General features: G+C 36.2%; 1 protein-coding gene across 2 annotated transcripts in view; it reads right to left on the bottom strand.

Annotated features, from left to right (window-relative positions):
* Nucleotides 1-577: 577 nt before the first annotated feature.
* TM9SF2 (transmembrane 9 superfamily member 2) overlaps nucleotides 578-25,487 on the bottom strand; it is a 29,516-nt gene continuing 4,606 nt past the window's right edge. For both annotated transcript variants that reach the window (XM_083855896.1, XM_083855897.1), the window contains exons 2-17: nucleotides 25,226-25,293; nucleotides 24,036-24,129; nucleotides 23,192-23,319; nucleotides 17,153-17,282; nucleotides 15,496-15,620; nucleotides 14,525-14,636; nucleotides 12,537-12,616; nucleotides 12,340-12,448; nucleotides 12,083-12,215; nucleotides 11,712-11,831; nucleotides 9,471-9,528; nucleotides 8,661-8,820; nucleotides 7,180-7,331; nucleotides 6,051-6,162; nucleotides 5,268-5,439; nucleotides 578-1,243 (exon numbers count right to left, since the gene is read on the bottom strand). In XM_083855896.1, coding sequence (XP_083712022.1) covers nucleotides 1,176-1,243; nucleotides 5,268-5,439; nucleotides 6,051-6,162; nucleotides 7,180-7,331; nucleotides 8,661-8,820; nucleotides 9,471-9,528; nucleotides 11,712-11,831; nucleotides 12,083-12,215; nucleotides 12,340-12,448; nucleotides 12,537-12,616; nucleotides 14,525-14,636; nucleotides 15,496-15,620; nucleotides 17,153-17,282; nucleotides 23,192-23,319; nucleotides 24,036-24,129; nucleotides 25,226-25,293 — 1,821 coding nt within the window. In that variant the 3' untranslated portion in view covers nucleotides 578-1,175. The remainder of the gene's footprint in view (nucleotides 1,244-5,267; nucleotides 5,440-6,050; nucleotides 6,163-7,179; nucleotides 7,332-8,660; nucleotides 8,821-9,470; nucleotides 9,529-11,711; nucleotides 11,832-12,082; nucleotides 12,216-12,339; nucleotides 12,449-12,536; nucleotides 12,617-14,524; nucleotides 14,637-15,495; nucleotides 15,621-17,152; nucleotides 17,283-23,191; nucleotides 23,320-24,035; nucleotides 24,130-25,225; nucleotides 25,294-25,487) is intronic.

Genomic DNA, 25,487 nt, shown 5'->3' on the forward strand with positions numbered 1-25,487 from the left:
ATTTTAAATAGAATTTTACTAGCCAAATTGTGTTAGGAGTCTAAAACTACTGAACAAGGTTTGAACAAAATACTCCATTTCCAAAAAAAGGCAAATATAGGTTTAATGCCAGTCATCCAAAATTGACATTAGTCTTTTAATATAAGGCAAAAATAGTAATTTTCTTTTATTTTTTAACCTACATTAAGTACAGTCAGCAATAGTTGCTCTATAGAATATGCATCATTGAGATCTAAAAGCAAGATCAGCAGAGAATGCTGACTCATGCATTTTAAGATCTTCTCAACATAGCGACAACTCCATAGCAAGTCTCTGGAAACATCTCTGGGTTAAGGACTGGATTAATGCTGCAGAGTGATTTTCTTAAATGTGTGTATAATTTAGTTCTCATGCGCCACAATCACATGTCCATGTTATAGCCATTAAGCACAAATTCCTGCAGAGCTAAACGTGTGTCAATATACATTAAACCATAGAAAATGCCATAAAATACTCTATGCAATCTTTAAGCATCTGTCTTCAATATAATTGTATTTACATATTTTTATGAACTTATACTATGCAATAAGTCAATGAAGACATTTTTACAACGTTTATTAGATTATGAATTTATAAATTCAAGGACTCAGAGGCACATAGTTTAAAAGGCCAAGAACACCAAAACTAATTAAGTCACAGAAATCAGAATATTTATGGACGTAACACCAGTAAAAAATAAAAATCACATCCAGACTAAAAGCAACACTTCTTTAGAGTCATCCTTCAAAGTTAGCATAATAAAAAGTTCTCATTTCCCTCAAAGAAAAATAATTCATCCCACCTACCAAGCTAGAAAAACCTATTTACAGTTGTACTTTGATCAGAAGTATCATTAAGTTGTCTAATAGAGCCAATTCTATTCTGCCGTTAGAATTTAACATTTCTTTTGAAGTATAGTTGTATTTACAAATGCATAAATATCGTAACTCTGATCTTCATTAAGGTTTGAATGAAAACAGGTTGTTAAGTTACAATACAAACGTGTTAGTGGAAAAGTAGGAGCATTTCAGTATCATTCTCAAAGAGTAAGAAGCCAATACTTCTGATAAAGCTCAAATTCATCAACGAGACCAGGTTTTTAAGTTACGTTAATGAAGACTAAACCACTTCTGTGTTAACACTTTACATTGGTTTCTTCAGTCGACTTTCACGACGCTGTATATTTTGGTTACAAACCAAAAGCATGCAAAGAATCCAATTGTCCCTAAAAAGGAAAAAAAAACCCATATTAGAACACTGACACAGGAAACATTAATTTCTATCTGTAGTTTTTAAGTCAGGATGCATTTATATGTGATCTGCTGTCCTTAGCTTTCAGTACATCAATCAGATCAGATAACAGAAAGTTACAGACAGTACCTGGTCCTTATAGGCATGAACTACTCTCTAACCTATGTCATTATTTTCAGGAACATAGAACAGATCATGTGGAAGACTCTAGTTGAAAGATATTTCTGTGTTATTTGTCTTACATATTTGTTCTTGTTGTTCCAATATGCTGCAGTCCCACTCCTTCACACTGCTCCATTTCACCCTTTCTCAGTGACTATTCACACACACTTTATCTGATCTGCTCAGAATATTGTTATTATCTTAAAATCTGCCCGAATATTGTTATTATGTTTAATAAACATAATAACAGCATCAGAGTTCTCATTACTTAGCAATACCTTCAGGTCTTGGAAAACTAGAGCACTATCTTTATTTCTCCATAGATTGAGTTAATACAAATTTCAAACCATAGTGTAGTTTCTATGCAACTTGTAGTCCTACTGAAAACACGTGTTACATACCTTAAAAATAAACACTTCTGAAATACTTAAGACAGTCAAAAGGTACACACAGATTTGAACTAAAACTAAAGGATGAAGACCATTGCCCTGATAACTTATCATCCTTCTGGCAGAATAAAAACAGCTTCATCTCTTCTCTTTGTGTAACTCCAAAAGAAACTTTTAACAAAAATATTTGTTATATATTGTTTTGAATGTGAAATAGTTAATATAGTTGGGTTTTGTTAATCTAACTGGATTACATCAAAATTCAGTCTCAATCAGAATGTTATTGGATTAAATAGCAGCTCAGAACACCTGTTACAGGAACCTTAATTTCCCACAAAAACTAGGAGAGGAAAAAAGCCCTGAAGATTATCTCATTTTTGCCTAAGTATCTCTTCTAAAATCATATCCTTAACTTACACAAGCGTAAAGGAAGTTCTTTAGAGGCAAAAATCTTCCTTTGTTTTAGAGCTGGTAAGAGAGACAACAAAAGTTGTGTGGTAACTTGTTCTCTACAAAAGCTTGAAAGTAACCATGAATGGTATCATGGTCATTTTTTTTCACTTTACGCTTGCTAAACTACTGATGTTTAAGTGACTCATTTACTATGATACGTAGTTGTGATCCCAGCTGTGAATCAAAGATTTGTCATGTAGCTCCCGGTATTGTGCCTGCTGAGTCTGATCAATGACCTGGAATGCAGTATGGATGCAAGTGCCTGAAGCATGTGTTACACCGACACAGCAGCAGGGCACCGTCAAAACCCTTCCTCCCGATCCTGACAATTTTTCACAGATGAGTAAGCAGCAGCAGAATAGTTTTCATAAAACAATTATGACTTTTTCTTTTTTATTTTTTTTAATCATCCTGACATGGGAAGTCAGTTGCCTTTGGGAGCAGTTTTTTCTAAATTGCTAATATGTTCTTCTATTAAAAAAAAAAAAAAAAAGGAGAAGAACTGCCTGTCCCTTTACCCTACCTCTGATTTCTTCTGTAAATCCTTATCTCAGAGCACTTCAGTAAATCTCAGAGAACTGAACATAATCTGCTGTTACACTCATATCAACCTAAATGGACAAAATTCTTCTTAAATCTTAAGAAACATCTTAAAAGGTAATTTGCACTTAATCTTGTGGCAAGTAGATAAAAAAATCGTTAAGCACATATTGTTTTACAATTCTGTGTGATTAACTTCACAAGTATCTTGCCCTGATTTCAACACAGAAACAGAGAATTTAAAAAGCCAAGACCATACAGACTCTGACAACTTAGTTCTAGTTGCACAGGACAACTTGCATTTCCACTATCCCAATTACAAACAAATGACTGCCACAAAAAGCAACAGAAAGGGGCTGATAATAAACCACCTCTTCTCTGCATGCTTGTGAACCTCCTCTAAAAATTTGCTGGCAGGTGCTGAACAGCCACTTGGTCACCTGAAAGTGAACATGTGAGCAAAGGAAAAAGGGGATGCAGTGGACACGTCTTAATGCCTCCAGACAATGTCATGTGACATGACTGACTTGAAAGAATAAAGGCAAAAGATGGAAATTCTATGGGTATTTGAGATGCAAAAAGGCAGCTAAACCAAGTCTCAGCATAGAAAAATATTGTAAATCCCCTTTATCTTGAATGAATCTGCTCCAGAATTACTGCATGCATCCAAAGTAAACAGAGTGAACAAAGGAAACGCAATTCTGGTTTTGGGTAAAACTGTTCACTATTACAGGCAGACTTCCTGAAGATCTGTTGGAAAAGCTGGTGAAACTAAATTAATTGACCTTACACTTATATAAGGCCTTATTATTTTTCACACTACTTTTTAAGTTTGCACTGTATTTAAAACTGATCTGCATACAGCAGTACATATTCATTTCTAGTTGAACAAACACACATCCTAGGATTTTTTAGTTCAATCAAACTATCAGTACACTCAGACCAGAAGTAAAGGTTAAGAGAAAAGCAGGGTGAGAAAGAAGAAAAAGTGAGCAAGGGAGGCAGAATCTCTAATCTATGTATTCAGAATAACTTCTAAATTGGTAATGTGAATAAATGTAGAAATGTAAATAAAAGTAGAGATGTATAAATTTCAAACTATCTGTAAACAATGCCGAAATACATTAGACTGACTTCAAATGAAGGACGGAAGATAAAACTGACCACTTTTGGGACACAGCTTGATCACTTTTCAATGAGATTATATAATGCACTCAAGTCCCATTTCTTTCTTTTAACAGGCAATGACCCAAGAAAATCCTTGCAGGCCACTGCTCCTGTTCATCATCATCTCCATTCAGTCATAGTGTGCAAACAGCTTCAATATTTCCTTAGCTGAAGTGGAAACGTCTTTGAAATATTCAGTTACACTTAAAAGGAACACTATTCTTAGTTATTTTCTCTTTTTCACTATTTTTGCCCTCTCATGTTTTGTGGAAATGAAAATTCTACTTAATAGTCATAGCGAGCTTTGTTTTAAAAGCTCTGATGACAAGCCATTTGTAGTCTAAGAGGCCTCAAAAGATAGTGTCTATACATAAATATATATACGAGCCTTTGGAATCATTAAAAGTCGTCATCAACATGAAGCCTGAAATTATTTAAACTATTGATCAGTTCAAAGTAGTTTCAGAAGTACTGCTCTGGAGGGTGGAGTATACAGGGGTGGACTGCATTCAGCTGGAGCAGAATACAGTATTTTTAAGATTTTTTTGAGGAGTTGGCAGTTGCTGCCTTCTTGCACCAGTTTGAAAGGAGAGTTCTTGCATTTTCACTGTCATTTTTCCACCCTAAACAATGGCTATTTCTGTCTGACTGAAAACTACAATGGAAGATTTTGTGACTTCATCTCAATTATTGAAGAGGAAATTGAAATGCAGCACCTAAGACAGATGATTTTTCCAAATGCTCACAATGAAGATTACAAAGTTCTGCCAAGACTGATACAAAAAATGTTAAAGAGAAATTCTGTCTGCTTCCAATGCAACTTCAATGCAACTGGGATAAAAGGAAATACACTCTGGAAGAAAGCAAATTTTAAAAAAAGGCATTCTTTGTCAACTTTTACTCCTTTCTTTTCCTTCCAGCTATTCCATAAAATCTGCAGTTTTTATCTTGACACTGTAACTTCATACTTGATTGTGTGTGATTTGAAGTGTGCTTCTCCAAAGAAAACTCATTTAAAAAGTGATTTTGTCATATGACTATCATAAGAATGAAATCTGGAAAGTATTTATCACATACTTGTAGACCTAATTAGCAGTAGTTTTGCCTCATCCTCCCTTATCTATTTTATTAAAAATTGTAATCGCATAGTTGCAATATGCTACACCTGGAAAAAATCAAAGGCATCATAAATTTACAATTCTGTATCAACATCAGTTTTGCTAAGGATTATACTGTGCATAACCAAAGGCAGATTTAAAATTCAAAACTGAGGTTCAGTACACTTACCTGTGAAAAGGAAGAAGATCAAAACCATAATCATGGTATAACCAAAATATAAAATGGTGCTAGCTGTTCCTGTGATTTGCAGTTTAGAAAAGAAATAATGTATTGCATATATTAGGAAATAAACTGCAGTGAAGCCACTAGTGAGAAATGAACGCCACTGCCAGTGATAGTCCTAGAAGAAGTGAGGAAAAAATACAAATGTGTGAGCAATACTGCATACACCTCTAGCCCACTGACCCTACTAGTGAATGCAGAGCTAACTTCTCTATTATGTCTTTATCCAAAAGTAAGTTTTTGTAGGGTTTTTTATTTAGAGGGAGAAGAACTATGTATAATCAATACTGCTTTTATTAAACCATTCAAAATTAAAGATAAGTAAACTAAACATCAATGGCAAATGCACAAAATAAAACAACCCCAAATAAGTGAGATGTTATTTATTTCCAGCCATAGAGATTTTTTTTCCCCAAGTTTGGTCATGTCCCAAATGCACTCTGACTGAACAAAATTAATGGATTTAGCACCTTCAGAAAACAGGGAGTGAGAATCTAAAGATGTGATATATGACTCAGCAATACCCAGTGCAGAGTTTTAATATTTCTTACAAGTTTTGCCAAAAGTAGCCTGCTTCACTTTTTAAAGATATGCTTTAAGTACATCTCATCTAGAACTAGTGTTCATGTTGAATACTAGAACACTTATTTTCAATTACAGAAGCATAAAAATGTTTTTAAGCTTTCTTAGAATATTATCAAGTTTGAAAACAGAGGAAATATTTCCTACCTCTGCACATAGATGGAAGTAGCAGAGCAATATTGTAGCCTCAGAACACGTAATAACCAAAATAATGAATACCAGAAACAGGAAGCCAAACATGTAATACATCTGGTGGGACCTATAAAAGGGAGTTAAAAAAAATAAAAAGGCCATTGTGCTATTTTTATTTCTTCATATGTAGTAACATCACCTTCACCTGAAGTATTTCCCCTTCCTATTGAAATACTGTCAATTGTGTAGCCATACAATTGACTAATTTATTTTCTAACTAAAGAATAGGAACCTCGGCAGCTCAGTCTGAGAACACTGAGAAAGCAAGGCCAAAGCATGACCCTGGTTAGGATTTTAGAGAAAGAAATGACTAAACATAACAGTGAAATCGCAGTTCCAGTGAAGTCAGCATGACCTCTTCCACTGACTTCAGCAGAACCTGGTTTTCACCTCACATTTCAATCAAAGGGGCAGAGCTCCAAAATAACAAGAAATGTCAAATGCTGTAGCTGTCTGTGTCAGGTAGAGGCACCTATTCAAGGTTCAGAAACAGTTTAACAAGATCCAATAACTAAATTTTGCCAGAAGGAAGACAAATTGCTCACAGTAGATTAGTTTGTCACTGAGCTCACATCAAAATTCACTTATACTGGACTAGTCCATGGTGCTTTATTTTTAAAAATGATAACTCTTATCTTAAAAAATAAAGATTTCACAAGAATTTGTTCTTGGTTCTTTGTTTTCCTCCCAAGAGTAGTAATACTTTTTTAGCCTAATAACAACTACCAAAAAATCTCAAGTTTATTTTAATAAACTTTACTACTGTCAAGACATATGCTGTATATCAGCTTCAGAGCCACTTCCACATGAAGTCAGAAGAGTAGCATGAGAAAACAACAAACTATCTGAAGGTAGGTCAGCGGTAAATTGCTAAGCATATCACAGCCACCTCTACATCCCAACAAGCACTGACTTTAAAACAACAAAATATTAAAAAGATGTTAACATTTAAATTTTATTGAACTAGTATTATGGTAATGGTGCATCCTTAAAAAAATCAAAGGCAAAGCATCCTGAAGAGAAACACTCGCAAAGAAATTACCACTTTTTATGACAGAGAAAATTCAATTTATGGTGAACTTACCAAATACTGTTAAGAATAAAGAACAACTGTATAAAGATACATCCAAAAGGAAGAATCCCTCCCATGATAATGCCAGGTAATGGCTTTGTATAGAACGATTGCTCAGGAATCTGACGCGGAATTTGGTTTGTGCGAACAGGGTGTTCGATAGCCTATAAAAGAAAAAAACAAACAAATAAATAAAATGTCAAACCTTTTTGCTTTCTTTTTGTAGTGAGTGGTGGCAAAAAGTCTACTCTTTGTTTTGAGCACGTGCATACCCAGCTACACTAGATTTGCTTTCACCAACACAGCTCGGTTACCGACACTTGCTTGGCAAACTTGCTAAAAGACAGCTCTTATTGAAAACACAACAGATATTTTGGACTTCCCTTTTAAAGTTTGCGTCTGTATCATCTGTTACAGAGCCTGAGTTGACTTACCACATTTCAGCTGGGGTAGTGGTGATGCTTTCACCTTCTAAAAATTCCTGCATGTTGTTTTTCTCAATTTACTTCAAGAATCACACTAGGATAAATGTACTGAAATAACTCAATCTGGCAATTTAATCCTAATTTAAGACACATGCATGGATCAGCATGATGGGAGAAAACAATATAAGGCATTGTAAAATACATGCATATTTTGCATCTTTCCCCTTTTATCAAGATTACATCAAAAGCATCAATAGATACTTCCTTTCTGATTTGATTTTCAATTTTTTGTGACACCTACCACATTGTCTTATTAGCTCATCAAATCTTCCTTCCTTAAAAGATGTACACACCTGTACAATGCAGGGGAACTTGATGGAATTTCAACATGGTTATCAGAAAAAAACCCACTGAATTCTGGTTAAGAAAAACAGAATAACTACACAACTGACTTAAAAAGTACCTATTAAAACAATATTCTCTGAAGGCATTACAGGGTATCTACAGAGAGATGGAACCCTGGCTTCTTATGCAGGAGAAAATGCACAAATGTATCTGCACTTATAAAAATTTATTTGAGGGGGGAATAGTAAACCATTTTTTAAAGGAAAAAAAAATCTTATTATTTAATGAATTGGTCACCAAATTATGAAATGTTTGGTCCCAAGGAGCCCTCATAAAAATATGTAAAATTGACTGGTTTAGGAGTAAATCACAATTAGTGTCTGCCACTAATTGTGTACTTGTTTTACAAGTCAAGTACTTGTTTTAGTATATGAAATAGATGCTAATTAAAATAAAAATGCTCAAATCACTGGCAGTCACTCAGTTAAATACAATGATAACCCAAATGGCTGCAGAGAAAGTATCACTACCACCAAGCATGTGCCACAGCCTTGGAATACCAAGACTGGTTATCTAATGCAGTTCCAAAGTAACTGAACAGAACTGGAGCCAACAGTGCAACTAGCTTAAATGCTACCTCAGTCATGGACTATAGATAGAAAAATATTTCTGTGTGTTTATGTATGCATACACTTAAAAACTCAACTTCTCAGAAATACTTACATTTTTCTTAAACCCGAAATAGGCACCAATAAACGTCAGCGGTACAGATATGCAAAACCAGAGCGCCAAAATAGCAACCAAGGTACCAAACGGAATAGCTGCTGAAGAGCCTTCTCCCCAGAGGATCAGGTTCATGATAAAAAAATCCGCAAAAACGATTCTGAAAAACACACAGCACACTTAGAGCACAGAAATAGTTCTTAACATTTACTAATGTTGACAAAACAATGGCACTGTTTTTAGATTTTAGCACGAATCTCTGCTAAAACCAAATGACACACGCAAAATATGAAAACAAAGAGGTCAGACAAGCAATTCTTTGTTAATCTAGTGGGACTGAACTCCAGCAGGCGCTGACGTTCCAACTAAGCTATTTCAAATAAATGCTTGTCTTAACTACACTTCAGGGTAAGACTGCTTGCTGTGATTAAGTGGAAAAAATTATCAGAGTGGTTATACATCATATGACACTATATAAGACTGACTACAGTGTGGTCAGAGAAACAGCACAGAAAATAAAAGGAAGCAATGAAGAAGTGGGCCTAAAACTTCCTACTATCATAATGCTTTTTCCTGATCGACCTTTTCATGTGGTCAGAGTAAACAAATGCTTACCACAAAAAAAAAAAAATCTAAGGATGATATGCCACTAACACACTCATCTTTGTCAAAAGCACCATGATACTCTTGTAGCTTCCAGAATAAAGGGACAGTGTAAGATTTACTTCTATAGCTGAAACTTAAAAAATTAGCTATGCACATCAGAGAAGCAATTTAATTCTCTTAATCATGGCAATATTCTCAACTTACCCAGGACAAAGGAATGATGTCAGCAGGACATTCGTTTTCCATTTCTCACCCCCAAATGCTGTATATTAAAACATTTGACAGACATTAGAACATGCATTAAGCTCAACTATTAATTTTCCGGTCCATTTACCTGTTATACTTAGCTTGCAAATACTCAAATAATGTGCTATGATGCCCAAATTTAAAACAGTAAACTAAATATTCAGTAATAAAATTAGATTTCCTTATCTTATTGCTTAACCACAGAACTTCAAAGCAAAACATCTCAGACCAAGGTCAGGAAAGGTATCCAACTAAAACTGTGTCTCTGACCACTTTATCTACTAAAAAGAGGAAGGAGATTTGTAGTATTTCTAAGTGTTTAAAAATATTTAAACCTGGAGTGATTAAGAAATTTAAGCTTTTTCGAGCATTTCACTGCAGGTTTCAGTAGGTAAAGATACATCAGTATGTGAATACCAAGCTTAACAGTCTCCTTGGAATAATTCTTGCCTATGAATTTTACAGAAGAGTCAGAACTAACACACTTACAGAAATAGTGATGTTTTCTTGAGTCTTAACAGCATTAAGCAGTGGTGATACCAAAAGACTAAAGATAGCTTTATTAAGAAAATCTTTATGAATTTGCACTATGCTGATAAAAATTCTACTCAGTATACTTTCAAATGAAAATATCCTGCTGGAGTGCAGTGAAGCTGATAATTTCATCTGAGCACTGCCATAATGACATGCTTCTTTATTTCAAGAGTCAGAAGTGATTATGGCTAGAGTGATTTTAATTAAGTTTCTATTTCTTCCTAAAAACTTGGTAGAACGTGACAGCAGTTATTAAGATTAACCATTTAATTTCAACTCAATCCCTTTTCAAATGCAATTTTGAAAAAAAAAAACAACCCAACTTTTAAAATTTGATATCCATTTCAGTTGCATTTTGTTTTATGTCTCACATTACTTTATTTGGATACTATAAAAAAAATGCAACCATTCATGTTTACATGCTCTATACAGGGTATAACCCACTTCCTGTTAAAAATATCTCTGATCAGTCATTCACTGTCTTAGTAGTTAAACACAACATTCAAGTATCAACTGAGTGATTCCCAGAAAGTAAAATATGAAATTTTATCATTAATAAATACATCTTCACCAAAGACACAGGATTCAATTTACCACTGATACACTTCAAAATATCCTTCAAAACACACAGTACATGCCACAACATAAAGAATAATTCTATCCTCAATTATGCTCTTAGTACTAAAATTTCTTTCCATTTATGTCTAACTGGCTTGGATATTAGATTTCATTATCATGTCACCACCACTGTGTAAAAACTCCCTACAAGATCAAACTCACTTTTCCCACTGGTTTTCCCCACATGAAAACTACAAAATGGTTAGAAGAAAGAACTCCAACATCTACTGCCAGGTTGAAATTCTGAAATAAACCTCTCCTCTAGCCACGCATATTCACAACTAAAGCGTCCAAAAGATCCATCTCTCTCAGTCAAAAAACCTTTGACCTTGAGAAGGTAATTAAAACAAGCTGTATGTGGAATGCCATGCTTCACCTTGAAAGAAATCAGAGGATACAGGGGTAAACCATCTGAGGCTGGTAGGCAGACAGGTCTTGAAACAACAGCTGGGATCAGTGAGGGAAAACAGTATCAACTAACTCCTGTCAGGGGCCCAAACACCACGGGGTTGGTTTCTACAACTACAGAATCTTTCAATCCACCTAACAATCCTTCTCCCCATACTCCAGCCACAACCCAAAAAGCATTGTTCTCCAAAATACCTAGGAGCTAGCTAAAAAGAGGTCACAAATCTCAGGCATGCAAGAAGTGAGGTTCATGATTTGGGGGTGCAGGTGTGTGTTACCAAGCAACATCCACAGCTAAAACTAAATGCAGGTTTACACTGTCCCTGAAGTGATAGGAAACAGAAGCAGAAAATGGTCTGATGTAATGACTTTAGTACTAATACTACTTAATTTCACAAATACACAGCAGCAAGAGCAATTCAGGGTCTTTAGGCACGATTACATCATAACCAGTGTAACTATGTCAAGTGTTTTTTTTTAATATATATATATATATATGTTCTGTTGTTAAGCTAAATATGTTTCTCCAAGTTGCCCTGAGGGAAGCTACAAACAGTGTAGCAAAATAAAAATCAGTTCTGTAATGGTAATTTATGTTGATGAACTTAAGCCTTGTCATTTTCAGTAACTATTACTCACATTTGTAGAATCTGGCAGCAACATAACCGGCTGGAGTTCCAAGCAGTACCCACAAAACTACAGCACAGGTCATTAGAGCTCCCCTGTTAGCAGGTGACAAAAATCCCAGGCAAGCAAAAACTGTGAAGCAGAGATGCACAATTTTAGAAAATACGTTAGAAACCTCAGACTATATGTTTGACTTAAAGCTAGTGCATCAGTTATCTTAAAATCTGTGCATACTAAGTTGCATGTCTACTACATCAACTCAGCTGTTTCTAATGACTTTTATGAAATTTCTAGAAAAAACAATGCTGCTATTTTTACTAGCATCATGCAGTTAGCAGTAAAAAATCACATACAATCAACTAAATCCTCCCTGCTTTACTTACATAGGGTAACAAAAGTCATTATTAAGATTTGTGTGCCAGAGCCTAGAAAAACTGACAACAGCATTCCTTTTCTTGGGGGCCTGAAAATATCACCATGAACCAGTTTCCAGCCAAATTCTTCTTGAGCATCTTCCTGTTAAAAAAATACATCTATCTTTAATATAGTAGATTGTAACTTAAATAGCCTGTTACAGCTACACATTTAACTGAAAAAAATACATTGCAAATAAATTTTAGGAGCTACATTTTTGACTTACAGTGGAATCCATCTGATTGTATCTTGCAATATCTTTATGCAGTGTCCTCAACATAATCATAGCTACCATTCCAGACAGAAAAAGGACAATCACCAGGGAATTCATAATACTGAAAAGAAAAAATAAAAAGAAAATAAATGAAAATCATCATTCAAACTGCAATGTAAACATTTCAGTACAATAAACTTCCTTCTTACCTAAACCACTGGATGTGAGTGTGAGGCATGGATTCCAAAATATAATCCCATCTTGATGCCCACCTGATAGTTTTTTCTTCCTGAAAGAGTAAGCACATGAACTTCAGATACAGTCAGTATCCAACTCGTACATTTAAAAGTTGATGTTTGTGCAAAGCAATCTTAAATCTCACGATTAACTGAAACTTCAAGTTCCATGACTTACAGGGAATACTTTAATAACAGCTACCCAGAGCAAACATAAGACTTGACCATAGAATCTAAACCAAAATATTTTCTGAATTTGAGCACCTGTGTCTTCTTAAGACATTAAGGCTTACCAAATTAATTTAATTGTGAGTCCCTTTGAGAACTGTGTAAGTTCATCTGGAATGGACTAGGAGAATAATGAAAGAACATGCATTATTTAGCACATGTAAGTCCATATATCAAGAAACTAAGCTATGCTACAGTCTCCAGCATAATACTTCACTCTCTAGATCATGCTCTGTCCAAATTATCCTTTGCTTTCATACAACCTCATTTCAGTACCAACTACCAATCCCATTATAAACAGTTTTTACTGCAGGACAGGTGAGGAGACGATGCTACAGAACTTATGCTGTTAGTAGAGGGAAGCAAATCATTCCTCCGGGCATTTCAACAGATTAAACTTATTCAAAATGAACACTCATTGATCAGAAACATTTCAGAAAGAACATTTCTTGGTTTTATTTTGCAGAATAAGCAGAAAAAAAAGGAATAGACAGTGCTAATCAAAGTGAATATGGCTATTAAACAAATCATGAACACTACTATCAACTAATAAAATTGGCTAGGTGTCTGACAGGCTGTTATTTCAGTAATTTACAATATACAAGAGTAAGAGTACTTTCCAGTAAAGTCAGCTTTTGAAAAAAACGCAGTGGGTTAAAAAGTTTAGTCAAGATCATAGATCTAGTCCACTGAGATAACAAAAACATGTCTCAAAGCAAGCAACAAATTTCTAAACCAGTATCAATGACTCTAGGACAAAACTGCATTCTTCCTCATACCTAAACTGCCTTTTTTGGTCTTTCTGAGATGACCTGGTCTGCCAACCCAAATTCAGAAGACTACCTCCAATTGATGTAAAACTGTGCACATGACAGTTGCACACACACACAGCTGGGCATGTCATTTTTAAAGACAAACAATAAAATAATATGAAGCTGAGGTCACTCTTAATTACTAACTTCTAACAGGTTTCCAGAACTACTTGCTTTTTGGTATACAAATTCATTTCAGCACCATAACTGATATAATTTCTCAAAATATAATTATGTAGTGTATACATAATACAATCCCTCCCTTCTTACACTATGTATTGTATTTCAAACTCAGAGTAACATGGAGACAGTTTGAGAAAGAGTAGGAAATTCTGATCAACAGTTTGTCCAGCAAACTCTGTTCATAGAAAAACAACAAAATCAAAATCTCCCTCTCATTTGTCAGCAGAATGAGAAATATTCATCTATCACGGCTACCTGCAGTTGCCTGATACACTGCTCATCTGCTTTCAAATAGTAAGTAGAGTAGTAGAACAAAGACTATCAGCTTCCTACTCTTTTGCAGGCTTCCATGGGGGAAGACCTTGGAGAGAAGGCAGCTTTTGCAGGAGGACAGAAAACCATCAGTGTCAACCTACCTACAACAGCAATTTGCTGAAACACGCAATTTCTCAGACTTAAGAACTTGGATTGAAAAATAATCTACCAGACATCTAGGCAGATGTGGAAAGTGTGACTCTTCTAAAAATCACATGTGCTTCACATCCATTCTGTGTGTTGGTATGTAATAGCATAATGTATGTGGTTAAATCCCAACCCATCTCTGACATTCCAGTTCAAATAAAGTTTTAAAACTACAAATATACTATTCTGAGCTAATTTTAATTCTCCATCTCCTATAATTCAGAGTATTAATGCATGATTTTAAGAGGTAACTACCTCAGAAATCTTAGTACTCACATGAAAAGTAACTGAGTATGTGTACGCAATTTTGACTTCTCCACTAGCCTTATTACTTATATCCATAGGTACTCCTGAGCAATCAGGGTTGTCTGGATGAGTATGCTTGTAACTGCAGGAAGAAAAGACACACAATGAAAACCACTTCACTGACTATATTCTTAAGAAAGAATTCATTCATCTTAAAAAAGCATACCAAGGATTCTTTCCCTAAATATAAGAATTGTACTTAATGTCTCATAAATTTCAGAACTCATAAGGAACATATCCTAAGTTCAGAAATTTATGAAACTTGAACTTCTTAAACAAGACTTGTGTCTCCTTAGAAGAGCACTCTCTAAAACAGAGTACCAAAAATGAAAGAAACCTTAGTATTGCTATGACTGTCCAAAACATTTAAAAAGTTACAAAACTAGAATTATTAACTTCTGTCAAAAAACCAAACACTTTCAACTGAACCAACAATGCAACAAGCTCAGTTATATCATGAAAGACAAGATGCTAAGAAATAATACAACAGACATCAGTTGTACAAAATCCATACAGACACTAGAACAACTGATGAGTGTATCTGTGAAATCTTTCTATTCCAATTCTGATTGTTGAAGACATCAAATGTTGCACTCTAGTCAAGCCTGCAGCAGGCACTGGTGTCCTATTCTGACACAAGACAGAATATTCCCTGGTAGGGAAATTAGGGTTCTATATGCATGCACACACACACTCATCACACCCCACAAACACTTTCAGGTTTTATTTTTTCTTGGTCCAAATAGGAAAAAGTGCAAGGTCCATCAAATTCAGAACAAAATGACATTAGACTGTTGTAACTACACTACACCAATCAACAGGAGAGGTAGTCTCCAGGTCACATATCTGAAAGCATTTCTGACTAGCAGCAGATTCCCAGATCAAAGTAAGTGTCTTGGGATGGATCACTTTTTTATTACAAGTTACTTTCAACTACTAACCTTTTTGGTTCAAGTTTAGCAGCAACTAGTCTTGCTCCCAGAGCTTCATTTTCCACAACGTGGTAATATATTTTTATGTCAACATGGTTGAAAATATAAAAGGTATCTTTTTCATGAAATTCTGACTGCAATGACAAAAGGTTATATTAAACAATCAAAAAATATAGACATATCAAAGCCTTAGACAGAAGCCTGCATAACAGAATTTTAGACCGCATACAGTTTTTCTGTCAAGAAGTTCTCCTAAAATATGAATGGGAGATATTGGAAATTATAAAGACTTATAAGTGCCTTCTTGCATTAAAAACACAAGTCAGAAAGGTTAATGCTAAGAACAGTCGAGTACAATTGAAAAGTAGAAAAATAAATTTAAAATATTTATATATATATATTTATTAATAAATTCCTCTAACTGAAGAAGTCCTATTTTATTTAAGTAGAAACTACATAGATAACTATGCGACAACTTTTGTTATCAGAAGTATTTCATAAACATCAGCTATTTTAAAACAATGAGTATATTTTTCAGAAATTAAACAGAACTTCCCAAGATAAACAATGCAAATAGATGCTCTCTGTGGCAGAACCACCTTTGAAACCAAAGATGCACAGGAATGAACAGCAAGCAGCAGCCAAGAATGCTGAATGCAAACCTCAGGTGAAGAGAAACATCACCTTGGAATTTAGTCAGTTAAAGAGGTTGTTAAATTCACAAGAAATTTAACAGCTTTGTCTACTGAAGTTCACTTAGTACCTCTTAACGGTTCTGTCCACACCTTTTCTACAGAGCACCACCATATATAAGAATAGTTACATAAATGAAATGTTCTTCTACAGTACATCAGTTGCTTCTTCAAATGTTGTTTTCCTTTTATTAAAAGCAAGTATTAAAATAAGATTAAAATAATATTACGTATTTGATCATAAATGCATCCATTCGTATGGAGCCCCTGAAGCTAACTCATTATGGAGGCAATTAAACAAAATTGGCAACCACAGTAACTGTTACCTTTGCTAAAATCTACTAAGTAAAACCAACCATTTTGAAAAAACCTATTCCAAGTTCTCAGTGATGTTGCCATGGAAGAGGTCTGTGGTAGCCTGAAGACTTTCTGTTGTATTTTTATCTCTGTAATGCTTTCAGTGCAGTTATCTGGACCTCCACCACTACATCATCTATCCCAAGAGAATCTTTGCTCATGCAGAAATCTTATGTCTTTTTCCATCAGCTTCCGGTTTTAGGGAAAGCAAACCTTCAAAAAGTACGCAGAGGTACAAACATACCTATGCAAATCTGCTTCCATGAGAGCACTTCTATCCCACAAAAATGTGAAGTCCGAGCCTTCAAACATTTCAATTTCTTAAGCAATGAAGGATGACATACTTTCTTTCCTTCACCTTTACCCTCCACATGTACTAAATGCTATGCATGTTCATCCCTTGATCTTTTAGAGCCCTTCTGTACTATGCAGCGTAAGAAACAAGGTCCTCAGGTAATTGAGGTACTTGCAGAAACCAAAATACTTGCCTGCTTTTAGGCAACATGAGTCCTTAAAATAGCAAGGATTCCTCACAGAAACATGACACAGGAGAAATGCTAGTCTCTAAATTAGTAAAAAGGGCTATTAAAAATATATATATAATTGTATAAACATACATTAATAACACAGGCATCTTTTGGACGGCCATCTTCTGTAATATAACAGCCAATAGGAAAACCAGGATTACAGAACCTCTGGCCATCTTCCACATCGTAACACCACGTCACAGGCATGTTGTCCACAATCCTGTAAATGACACAGTGACACTTCACAATTTTTCAAAATACACAGTGTGATGGAAACAAAACCAGATTAACATTAATCTAACTTTCATCCATTCATGACTGAATATTAACTACAAGAATAATACTACCCATGGAATTGCACTGAATGCCAATCAAAGTTCCAAACAAGCTACAAGAATGTAGATCTTCAACTGAAACCACTCTATTCAGTGCACTGTTTCATGAAGTCCCCTTACAAAAACAGCCCAAAGCACAAAACTCACCCAGTCCAAAGTTGTAACAATTTAACTTATTATTCTGCCTTTTAAAAATGGCCAAAATCACCAAATTTTCTAAACCAGCTAAAATTGTCAATTTCAAGTTGAAGACAAAATACAAAATTAAAAAAAAAAAAAAAAGCTTACATCACATATTAATTCTCCAGTTTTCCCACTGCTCTTCCATTGCAAAATACATTTTCATGGCATTCTTAAAACCCTAATTCCTCATCATTAACCTTATTTATAGTTACCTAAAAGTATGCAACATTTTAATTAGATGATTTGCATTACCAAAAAATTGTAAGCCACCAAACAACTGGGGAAATAATAACTTTCAAACTTGCTGCTTTTATATTATTGCCTCACAAGGTTTATACTCCTATTACCTAAAACTAGGGGGTTTATAGGCAAATTTCAATGAAAAATTTGTGGAAATTACACTCCCATGATGAGCTGCAGAAAGTTATAAAACAGTAAGATACAAACTGTATCTAACATGCAACTAACAGCACAAATGTCAAAACCAAAAACATACTTTTAAACATAGAGAAAGGATCCTGTCCCTTAATAAAAGGAACTACTAGAAGACCCTAAACAAATTTATGTTTTATGAAGTGTTTTAATTAGCTAAAAGATAAATCCCCAAAATATGTCATGTAAAGAAGACTTAAAATTAAGTATCTGCCAGCATTAATTGCCTAGGTATATGTTCAAAGGTATATTAATAGACTTCATATATGAAGACATTAGACATTAGACAACTGCCACATTTTGTGCATCACTAAACCAAGAAAAGGACATCCCACCGAAAGTTAACACAATTTTGTACAACTTACCAAGATACTGAATGTCTTTACAATTAAGTGTCTTGAAGATACCTTTAAATACTTAATTAAACACAGGACTTATGACTTCAGATAACAAAACAAAGCACTATTTAATCTTTTGCATATTAGAACAGCCTCTGAATTAGCCCTATTTTTCAAAGCAAACGGGGGAGAAAAGAGTGGTATGTGCTGCCTTTATCCACACAACATGGAGATAAACTGCATAATCCCTACCAGTAGCTACCCAGCAGAAATTAACTGCACTATTCTTGGTTTATATTGACACAACAGAAAAGGTGAAGACAGGCCCTACAAAAACAAGAGTTGCCAGGTTTTCAGGAGATTCCAAATACTATCACAGTTGCGAGCAGCAGCAGCAGCACCAACCAATTCCTACTCACTTCACCATGGTACTAGAGGGTACAATGAAGTTGCAAATTAGGAGCTATTCCAGATTTAGATTCATTACACTTCAACCATATTATATGAGGCCAATGGCATGAAGTTCAACAAGGCCAAGTGCTGGGTTCTGCACATGGGTCTTAACAGTCCCATGCAGCACCACAAGCTGGGACAAGAGGGGCTGAAAAACTGCCCGGCAGAATAGGGTGTCTGGTCCAGAGACATCGAACATGAGCCAGCAGTGAGCCCTGGTGGCCAAGACCAGTGTCATCCTGCCCTGTATCAGCAAAAGTGTGGCCAGCAGGACCTAGGCAGGGATTGTCTCCCTGTACTCAGCACTGGGGAAGCCACACCTCAAATCCAGTGTCCAGTTCTGGGCCACTCACTACTAGAAAGACACTGAGCTGCTTCTCTGAGTGTCCAGAGAAGGGCAACAGAACTGGGGAAGGGTCTTCTGATGAGTGGCTGAGTGAGCTTTAGTCTGGAGAAAAGGAGGCTCAAGAGAGACCTTATCACTGTCTTTAAAAGTGTGACAGATGTCTAAGGTGAAGGTCAGCCACTTTTCCCAGGCAACTAACGATAGGAAAGGAGGAAATGGCCCCACACTGTGCCAGGGCAGGTCCAGACTGGATATTAGAAAAAAATTCTTCACGGAAAGGGTGGTCAGGCATTGCAACATACTGTCCAGGGAAGTAATGGAGTCATCAACCTCAGAAGCATTTAAAAGACTAGACATAGCATTTAGGGACATGGTTTAGTGGTGGAATCGGCAGTGTTAGGTTGATGTTTGTATTTGGTTTGTGCGGCAAGGTTTTAGTTAGCAGGGGGGTACAGGAGTTTTTGCAAGAACTCCCATGTCTGAGAGGGCCAGTGCCAGCTGGCTCCAACAGAGACTCTCTGCTGGCCAAGGCCAAGCCCGTAAGTGACCAGAAGCAGCACTTCTGGGAAACAGATTTAGGAAAGGGAGAAAAAACCCTTCACAACAGCATCTGCAGCTGGAGAGAGGAGTGGGAATATGTACAACTCTGCAGACACTGAGGTCAGTGGAGAAGGAGGGGGGAAGAAATGCTCCAGACACAGGAGTAGAGATTCCCCAGCAGCCAGTGGCGCAGCCCATGGTGAGTCATGCTGTCCCTTTGCAGCTCATGAAGGACCATAGGGCAGCAGATAACTACTTGAAGCCCATGGAGGACCCGATATCAGAGCAGCTGGATGTGCTCTGTGAAGGAGGCTGTGATCCCATGGGAAACCCACACTGGAGCTCCTGGCAGGACCTGTGGCCCCATGGAAAGATGAGCCCACTCTGCAGCAGGTTCGCCAGGACTTGTGAACCCATGGGAGACCCACACTGGAGCAGCCTCTTCTTGAAGGACTGCACCTCATGGAAGGGAGCCACCACATTGGAACAGTTCCTGAAGAGCTGCAGCCCATGGAAAGGACTTGCATTGTGGAAGTTCATTAAAAACTCTTCCATGGGAGCAACCCCACACTGGAGCAAAGGCAGAGTCTGGAGTGTCCTGATCCTGAGGAAAAAGAAGTGGCAGAGACAATGTGTGATGAACTGACTCAATCCCCATTCCCTGTGCCCCTGGGGCGAGGAGGTGGTGAAAACTGGAAGTGAAGTTGAGCCTGGGAAGGGAGTGGTGGGGAGAAGGAGTTTTAAGATTTGGATTTACCTCCCATTACCCTTCTCTGACTTACTGGTCATGAATTAAACTAAATTCCCCAATTTGAGTCTGTTTTGCCCATGACAGTAGTTGATGAGTGATCTCTCCCTATCCTTATCTCGACCCTTTTGCTACATTTTCCCTCCCCTGTCCACTTCAGGAAGGGAGTGACAAAGCAGCTCTGGTGGGCACCTGGTGTCCAGCCAGGGTCAATCCACCAGACATTTGGACTCAATGATCTTAGAGGGCTTTTCCAACACAAACAATTCTGTGCTTGTATATTTGAATTTTTATCTCAGTAACATATGCTAGAGAGATTGCTCACTTTTGTTAGTGTTTTCATCTCCTAATCAAATCAAGGCAACATTAACATTCCAAGTAAGTGTGGTTTGGATAAAGGCTTTTCTATGCAGCAAAGACATACTGAGCTGCCTTCAAGCAGCAATGCCGGAACAAATTGATAGTTTAAGTAGCAAATCATTTTTCACAGCTAATCTTCAAATTTAAAATGACTTGAAGAGATTATACATGTGGAGCAAATACGCTATTCAATAGCATTCTTATATGTCTCTCAAGAACATCTGGTGATGAACATTGTCAGCCAAGATATCAGTATAGCTGTTGCGTCCAATTCAGTATGTCAATTCCTAATCTTATTAAGTGGCTTTTGAAACCTTAAAAGTACTTTGCACCATCTGTGTTCCCCAGGAATTTCATGATAAATTGAAGCTGGATAATAACCCTCTACTGAATCCTCTCTTATGCTACCTTGTTGATCCCTGTACAACATACCTCTGTACCATACTCCTGGAGCATCCATCATTAATCATAAAATCCAGCCACTGCCACTTTGTGAAGCTGTGGCTAAGGAGGACTAACAGACATAACCAGGGATTTTTCACTGGTTCTCAAGTTTTAGAGCAGTGGGCAGAGGGAAAAAAAAGTAAAAATACCATTAAAAGAACTAAGAAATAACCTAAATTTCAAGGGAAGTTCTCACACTGAAGAACAGAATTATACCTTACTTTAACCTCAACACTCCTATCAAGTTAGCAACACTGGTTAAAAAAAAGTATACTTGAATACACTAAGTATATTTTTTAAACAATTTAATCTACAGCAAAAAAAACCCCAAACCAGCTGGAAGTATTTTTTGTATGATTAGTTTTACACAGTTCTGTTTCAGCTTCTATCAGCTTAAGTTATGAGCTTTCCTAAATAAAAACTAATTTCTCTCAAGCCTCATAGCCTTGGGAAGCTATTTTTAACTTACAGACCAAAACATACACAACCTTTTATAGCTGAGTCTTTTATGCCAGACTCACATGCATTACGGAAACTTGGTGGTGCAAATATTACAAACATATGGAGTATTAAAGAGGAATATAATCAAGTCCAGCATGTTTGAAGCTCCACTTATTTTAGCATTAAGCATATACACTTCAAATCCCTGCAAAAGTAGCTGTACATTTCAGAGTTTCTTTATGGCCTCCTTGTTCATCTACCTGAATATATGACTACTGCCTGTGAACCCTTCTAACACAACCCATCAAATTCCTACTAAATTCATTTTCAAGAAGTTCCCAGAAATATTTATGTCAGTGAACCACAGTTTAACCTCACAAAAGGATATCCTATATCAGTTCCTGAAAGCAGCAGAAAATGCACTTGTTGACTTTCCAACTTTTTCAGAATTGAAGGAATGGAATGTGATATTATAGAAAAACAGTTAATGACAGTGGCAACATTTAACCTGCACCTTTACTAAAATACCAAAAAAGTTTAAATCCAATTAGATGAAGACCGACACATTTGTTTCCATAAAGTGGGAGGCCCATATTTGGAATTAGGGCATACCTGTGAGTGACATCAGTTAATGATGCTCATGTATTCCTTGCAAAGACTTGCCTCAGGAACTCATGCCCAAGTTGTCCCTTCTATTCTTGAACCTGAAAGCTGCTGTTGGCAGAGCATGCCAAGAAGTCAAGCACTAAATAAACACTGATAATGTGGCTGGGTATTTCCAGTGCCAAGACTGAGCCTGCTGATAAACATTTCACAGTTCTTAGATATGGGTGCAGTGTTTGGAAATTGAAAATCTGTCTAAGATTCAGCCTTGCCCCACCCTTAATGCCCATCGGATGAGGATTCGATGTCTGAGCTGAAACAGAGCCCCAGCAGGCTCCAAGGTCAATCAGATGGTTACAGAGAGGCTCAGAGAACAGGAAAGGACCAAGGATTTATGCATTCCCCAAAATTATTTCATTCATTAGTTTTCATTGGCCACCTTTCCCTTCCACATCCATAACAAGAAACAAACATTGCATAAAAGTCTTTCAGAACTATTGATCCTGTCTTCTGGACACAGCATTTGAAGAGCAAGTGCTCTTGAGGAAAACAAAGACAATATAGAAACAGAATAAAGATCCTGTAAGACTTTTCTCTCGCTAAGGCAGGACTAACTTCTACATTTACAGGTGAAAAAAAAGCAGCAGTATTTTACAGTAAGCACAAAGCTTTGTGTTTAGAAACAGATTCACTTCCATTGGTCCTAGTGTTTATCCTTCAAGTGAAGGATTTTTTTTTTTTGTGAAGACAACAAACAATATAACATTTTATGCAAAAACAGAAGGGGAAAAAATTAAGTGCACATATCTAGTGTTCCATCTGTATTAACTTGCAAATACATTAGTATAAACCAAATTATCACCAACATACACATTAACCAATCTATGAATTCTGACGCCAACTTACCAGTGATGTTGATAATTCAGTAGCATACTTTTTTTCAAAAAGTCTAATTTCTGTTTATCCTCTGGCTTTGTGGTATCATATGTTTTTGTACAAACAGATTTACATATCTCCTTCTTGTTGAATGTGAACTAAGAAAAATGAAAGACTCATGAGCAAAAAGGTGGTAACAAACAGCCTTATTTCAGTACATAACAATTTCTCCTATACATTTTATTGCCTATACTATTATAATGAAAACACCTAAGAAAGTACTGTACATTAAGGTACATTAACCCTCCAGAGGAGGTTTTTATTCTGGTGTATGCTATAAATCCCTCCTGCGCTCATTGTAGGAGCCCTACAGCAAGAGCTCCTTGTTATTGACTAAAACACGTTTTCTGTCATGATTTACCAGGTAAGTCATTTGACCTCACAGCAGCCATGCTTGTTGCAGGCAGCTTCAATTCAATTGATAACTTTCTCTCCTACTACCTCTGTAGAAGAGAATGTGAGAGATTCAGTCACCAGAAAAGAGCAGCAAGATAACACCACTTATAATTCTTCTGTTTTATGGCTGTAGTATTTTCAGATCTGGTTCCAAGAAACAAGAGAGCTGAGCAGCAATAATCAGGTTTTGTCAGATCCCAAAGAGAAAAGATAACCTGCACAGCATTTCAGGCTTCAGCTCCACAATGCAAAGCACACAGTTACAATTAGGTTAAACTGACAGATTTCTATCGTGTGGAATTTCAGATGCTGAAATTTCTCAGATAAAGCCCTTGTGAAAATCGTCTTCAAGATTCTGATCTCCTTTGGTTACATTTGAATGCACACATCACTGAACAGTTCTTGTCAGAGAACAAACCCTGTAAGGAGACGGTTCTATCCTCTCTCCAAACAAGACTTGGCCAAGATTTTCAGATGGACGCTTCTTTCCTTCTGCTTGACAAAAATCAAACCTGAATTAGAGAAAAGAAACAAAAGTGAGTAAAATATTCTCAGCTGCAAAAAATGTTCCCAAATTAATATGTTCATCATAAATAAAGGAACTATACAGCTTTCCCTGCAGACAATGGTTTCTTCATTTAACCTGTGAAGTGTGAAAATCACTATCCCGGTTTGAACATAAACCAGACAAAACAGAACCAACAATCAAATCTCTTCATCAGAACATTGTAATGTAAGTTTCTTTGAGTAATTGAAAGTTTTCTATTTTAACAGGCATTTTAGACAAGAACTCAATCTTCATCTAGAGTTTAATAATGACTGAGAAAAAAGCAGGCAGGCCAGATTCTGGGAAACTAAATTAATTTGAGGGAATTTGAGGGAAACTAAACAAAACAAATCAAAACAATAAAGTAAAATAACAGAGACAGCCCCCTTACAACAAACACTATTAAACAGGTTACTACAGTTTTATTCAGCAACATATTTAATAGCACATCCTCCACGTTTTTCCAGTCTATTTTTAATTATATCACATTTGTGTTCTTTAAAGTGTAAACATAATTGGTGCTTAAGCTCTTCAATATTAACATTCAAAATATTCTTAATAGCAGAAACTACATAGTTGTACCAGGCACTGATACATTTTGTGCACTCCTATGATGTGTACAAAGAAAACATTTAGCACCTCATTAAGATAATTGATAGGATGTTCGCACCTCATTACCACTTTAACTCATCTGGCACCGGCTACTAAAGACAGAGGTAATACTTTGATCTACAGTGACAACTAATGCAGTAAAGTATCACATATTTATACACACATATTTTAACCTTAAGTTACACTACAACAGTGATTCAACCTGCGTGAGGACCTATAAATCCGTGCACTAAAGTATGAGCAAAGATAACTGAGACAAAGGAAGCAACGGAGGCATCCATCTGCTCATTCAAAATTCTCTATTTGTAAAGTTATGCCAGTAAAATAAATATCCATGCCTCAGTGGCACACTGCTGTAACAAGATGTAGATAATACTTTTAGGTAAATTAAAACCACCTTTTTGGAAAAACCGACAACTAAAATGGCACAAACAGTACAATATACTTACGCAGTGTATTCATAGGGGAGGACAGACTCCACTGAGTCAAGTCTGTTCACAAACAGCTCGATTCCAGACTGAAAGAGCAGAGATAATCAGCAGTTATATTTAAAGCACTTCTTCAATTCCCATGAATATACAAAAATAGATTTGTTTGAATAAGGTTAAGGAAAGCTGAAAATGCAAGATTTGTGTAATCATCCATCTTGATGTGTAATGAACTATGTATCCGCTGGGAGCATAAGTAAAGCACTATCTAACCATCACCAAA

Source organism: Zosterops lateralis (genome assembly GCF_965231275.1).
Source record: "Zosterops lateralis genome assembly, chromosome: 2".
Lineage (NCBI taxonomy): Eukaryota > Metazoa > Chordata > Aves > Passeriformes > Zosteropidae > Zosterops > Zosterops lateralis.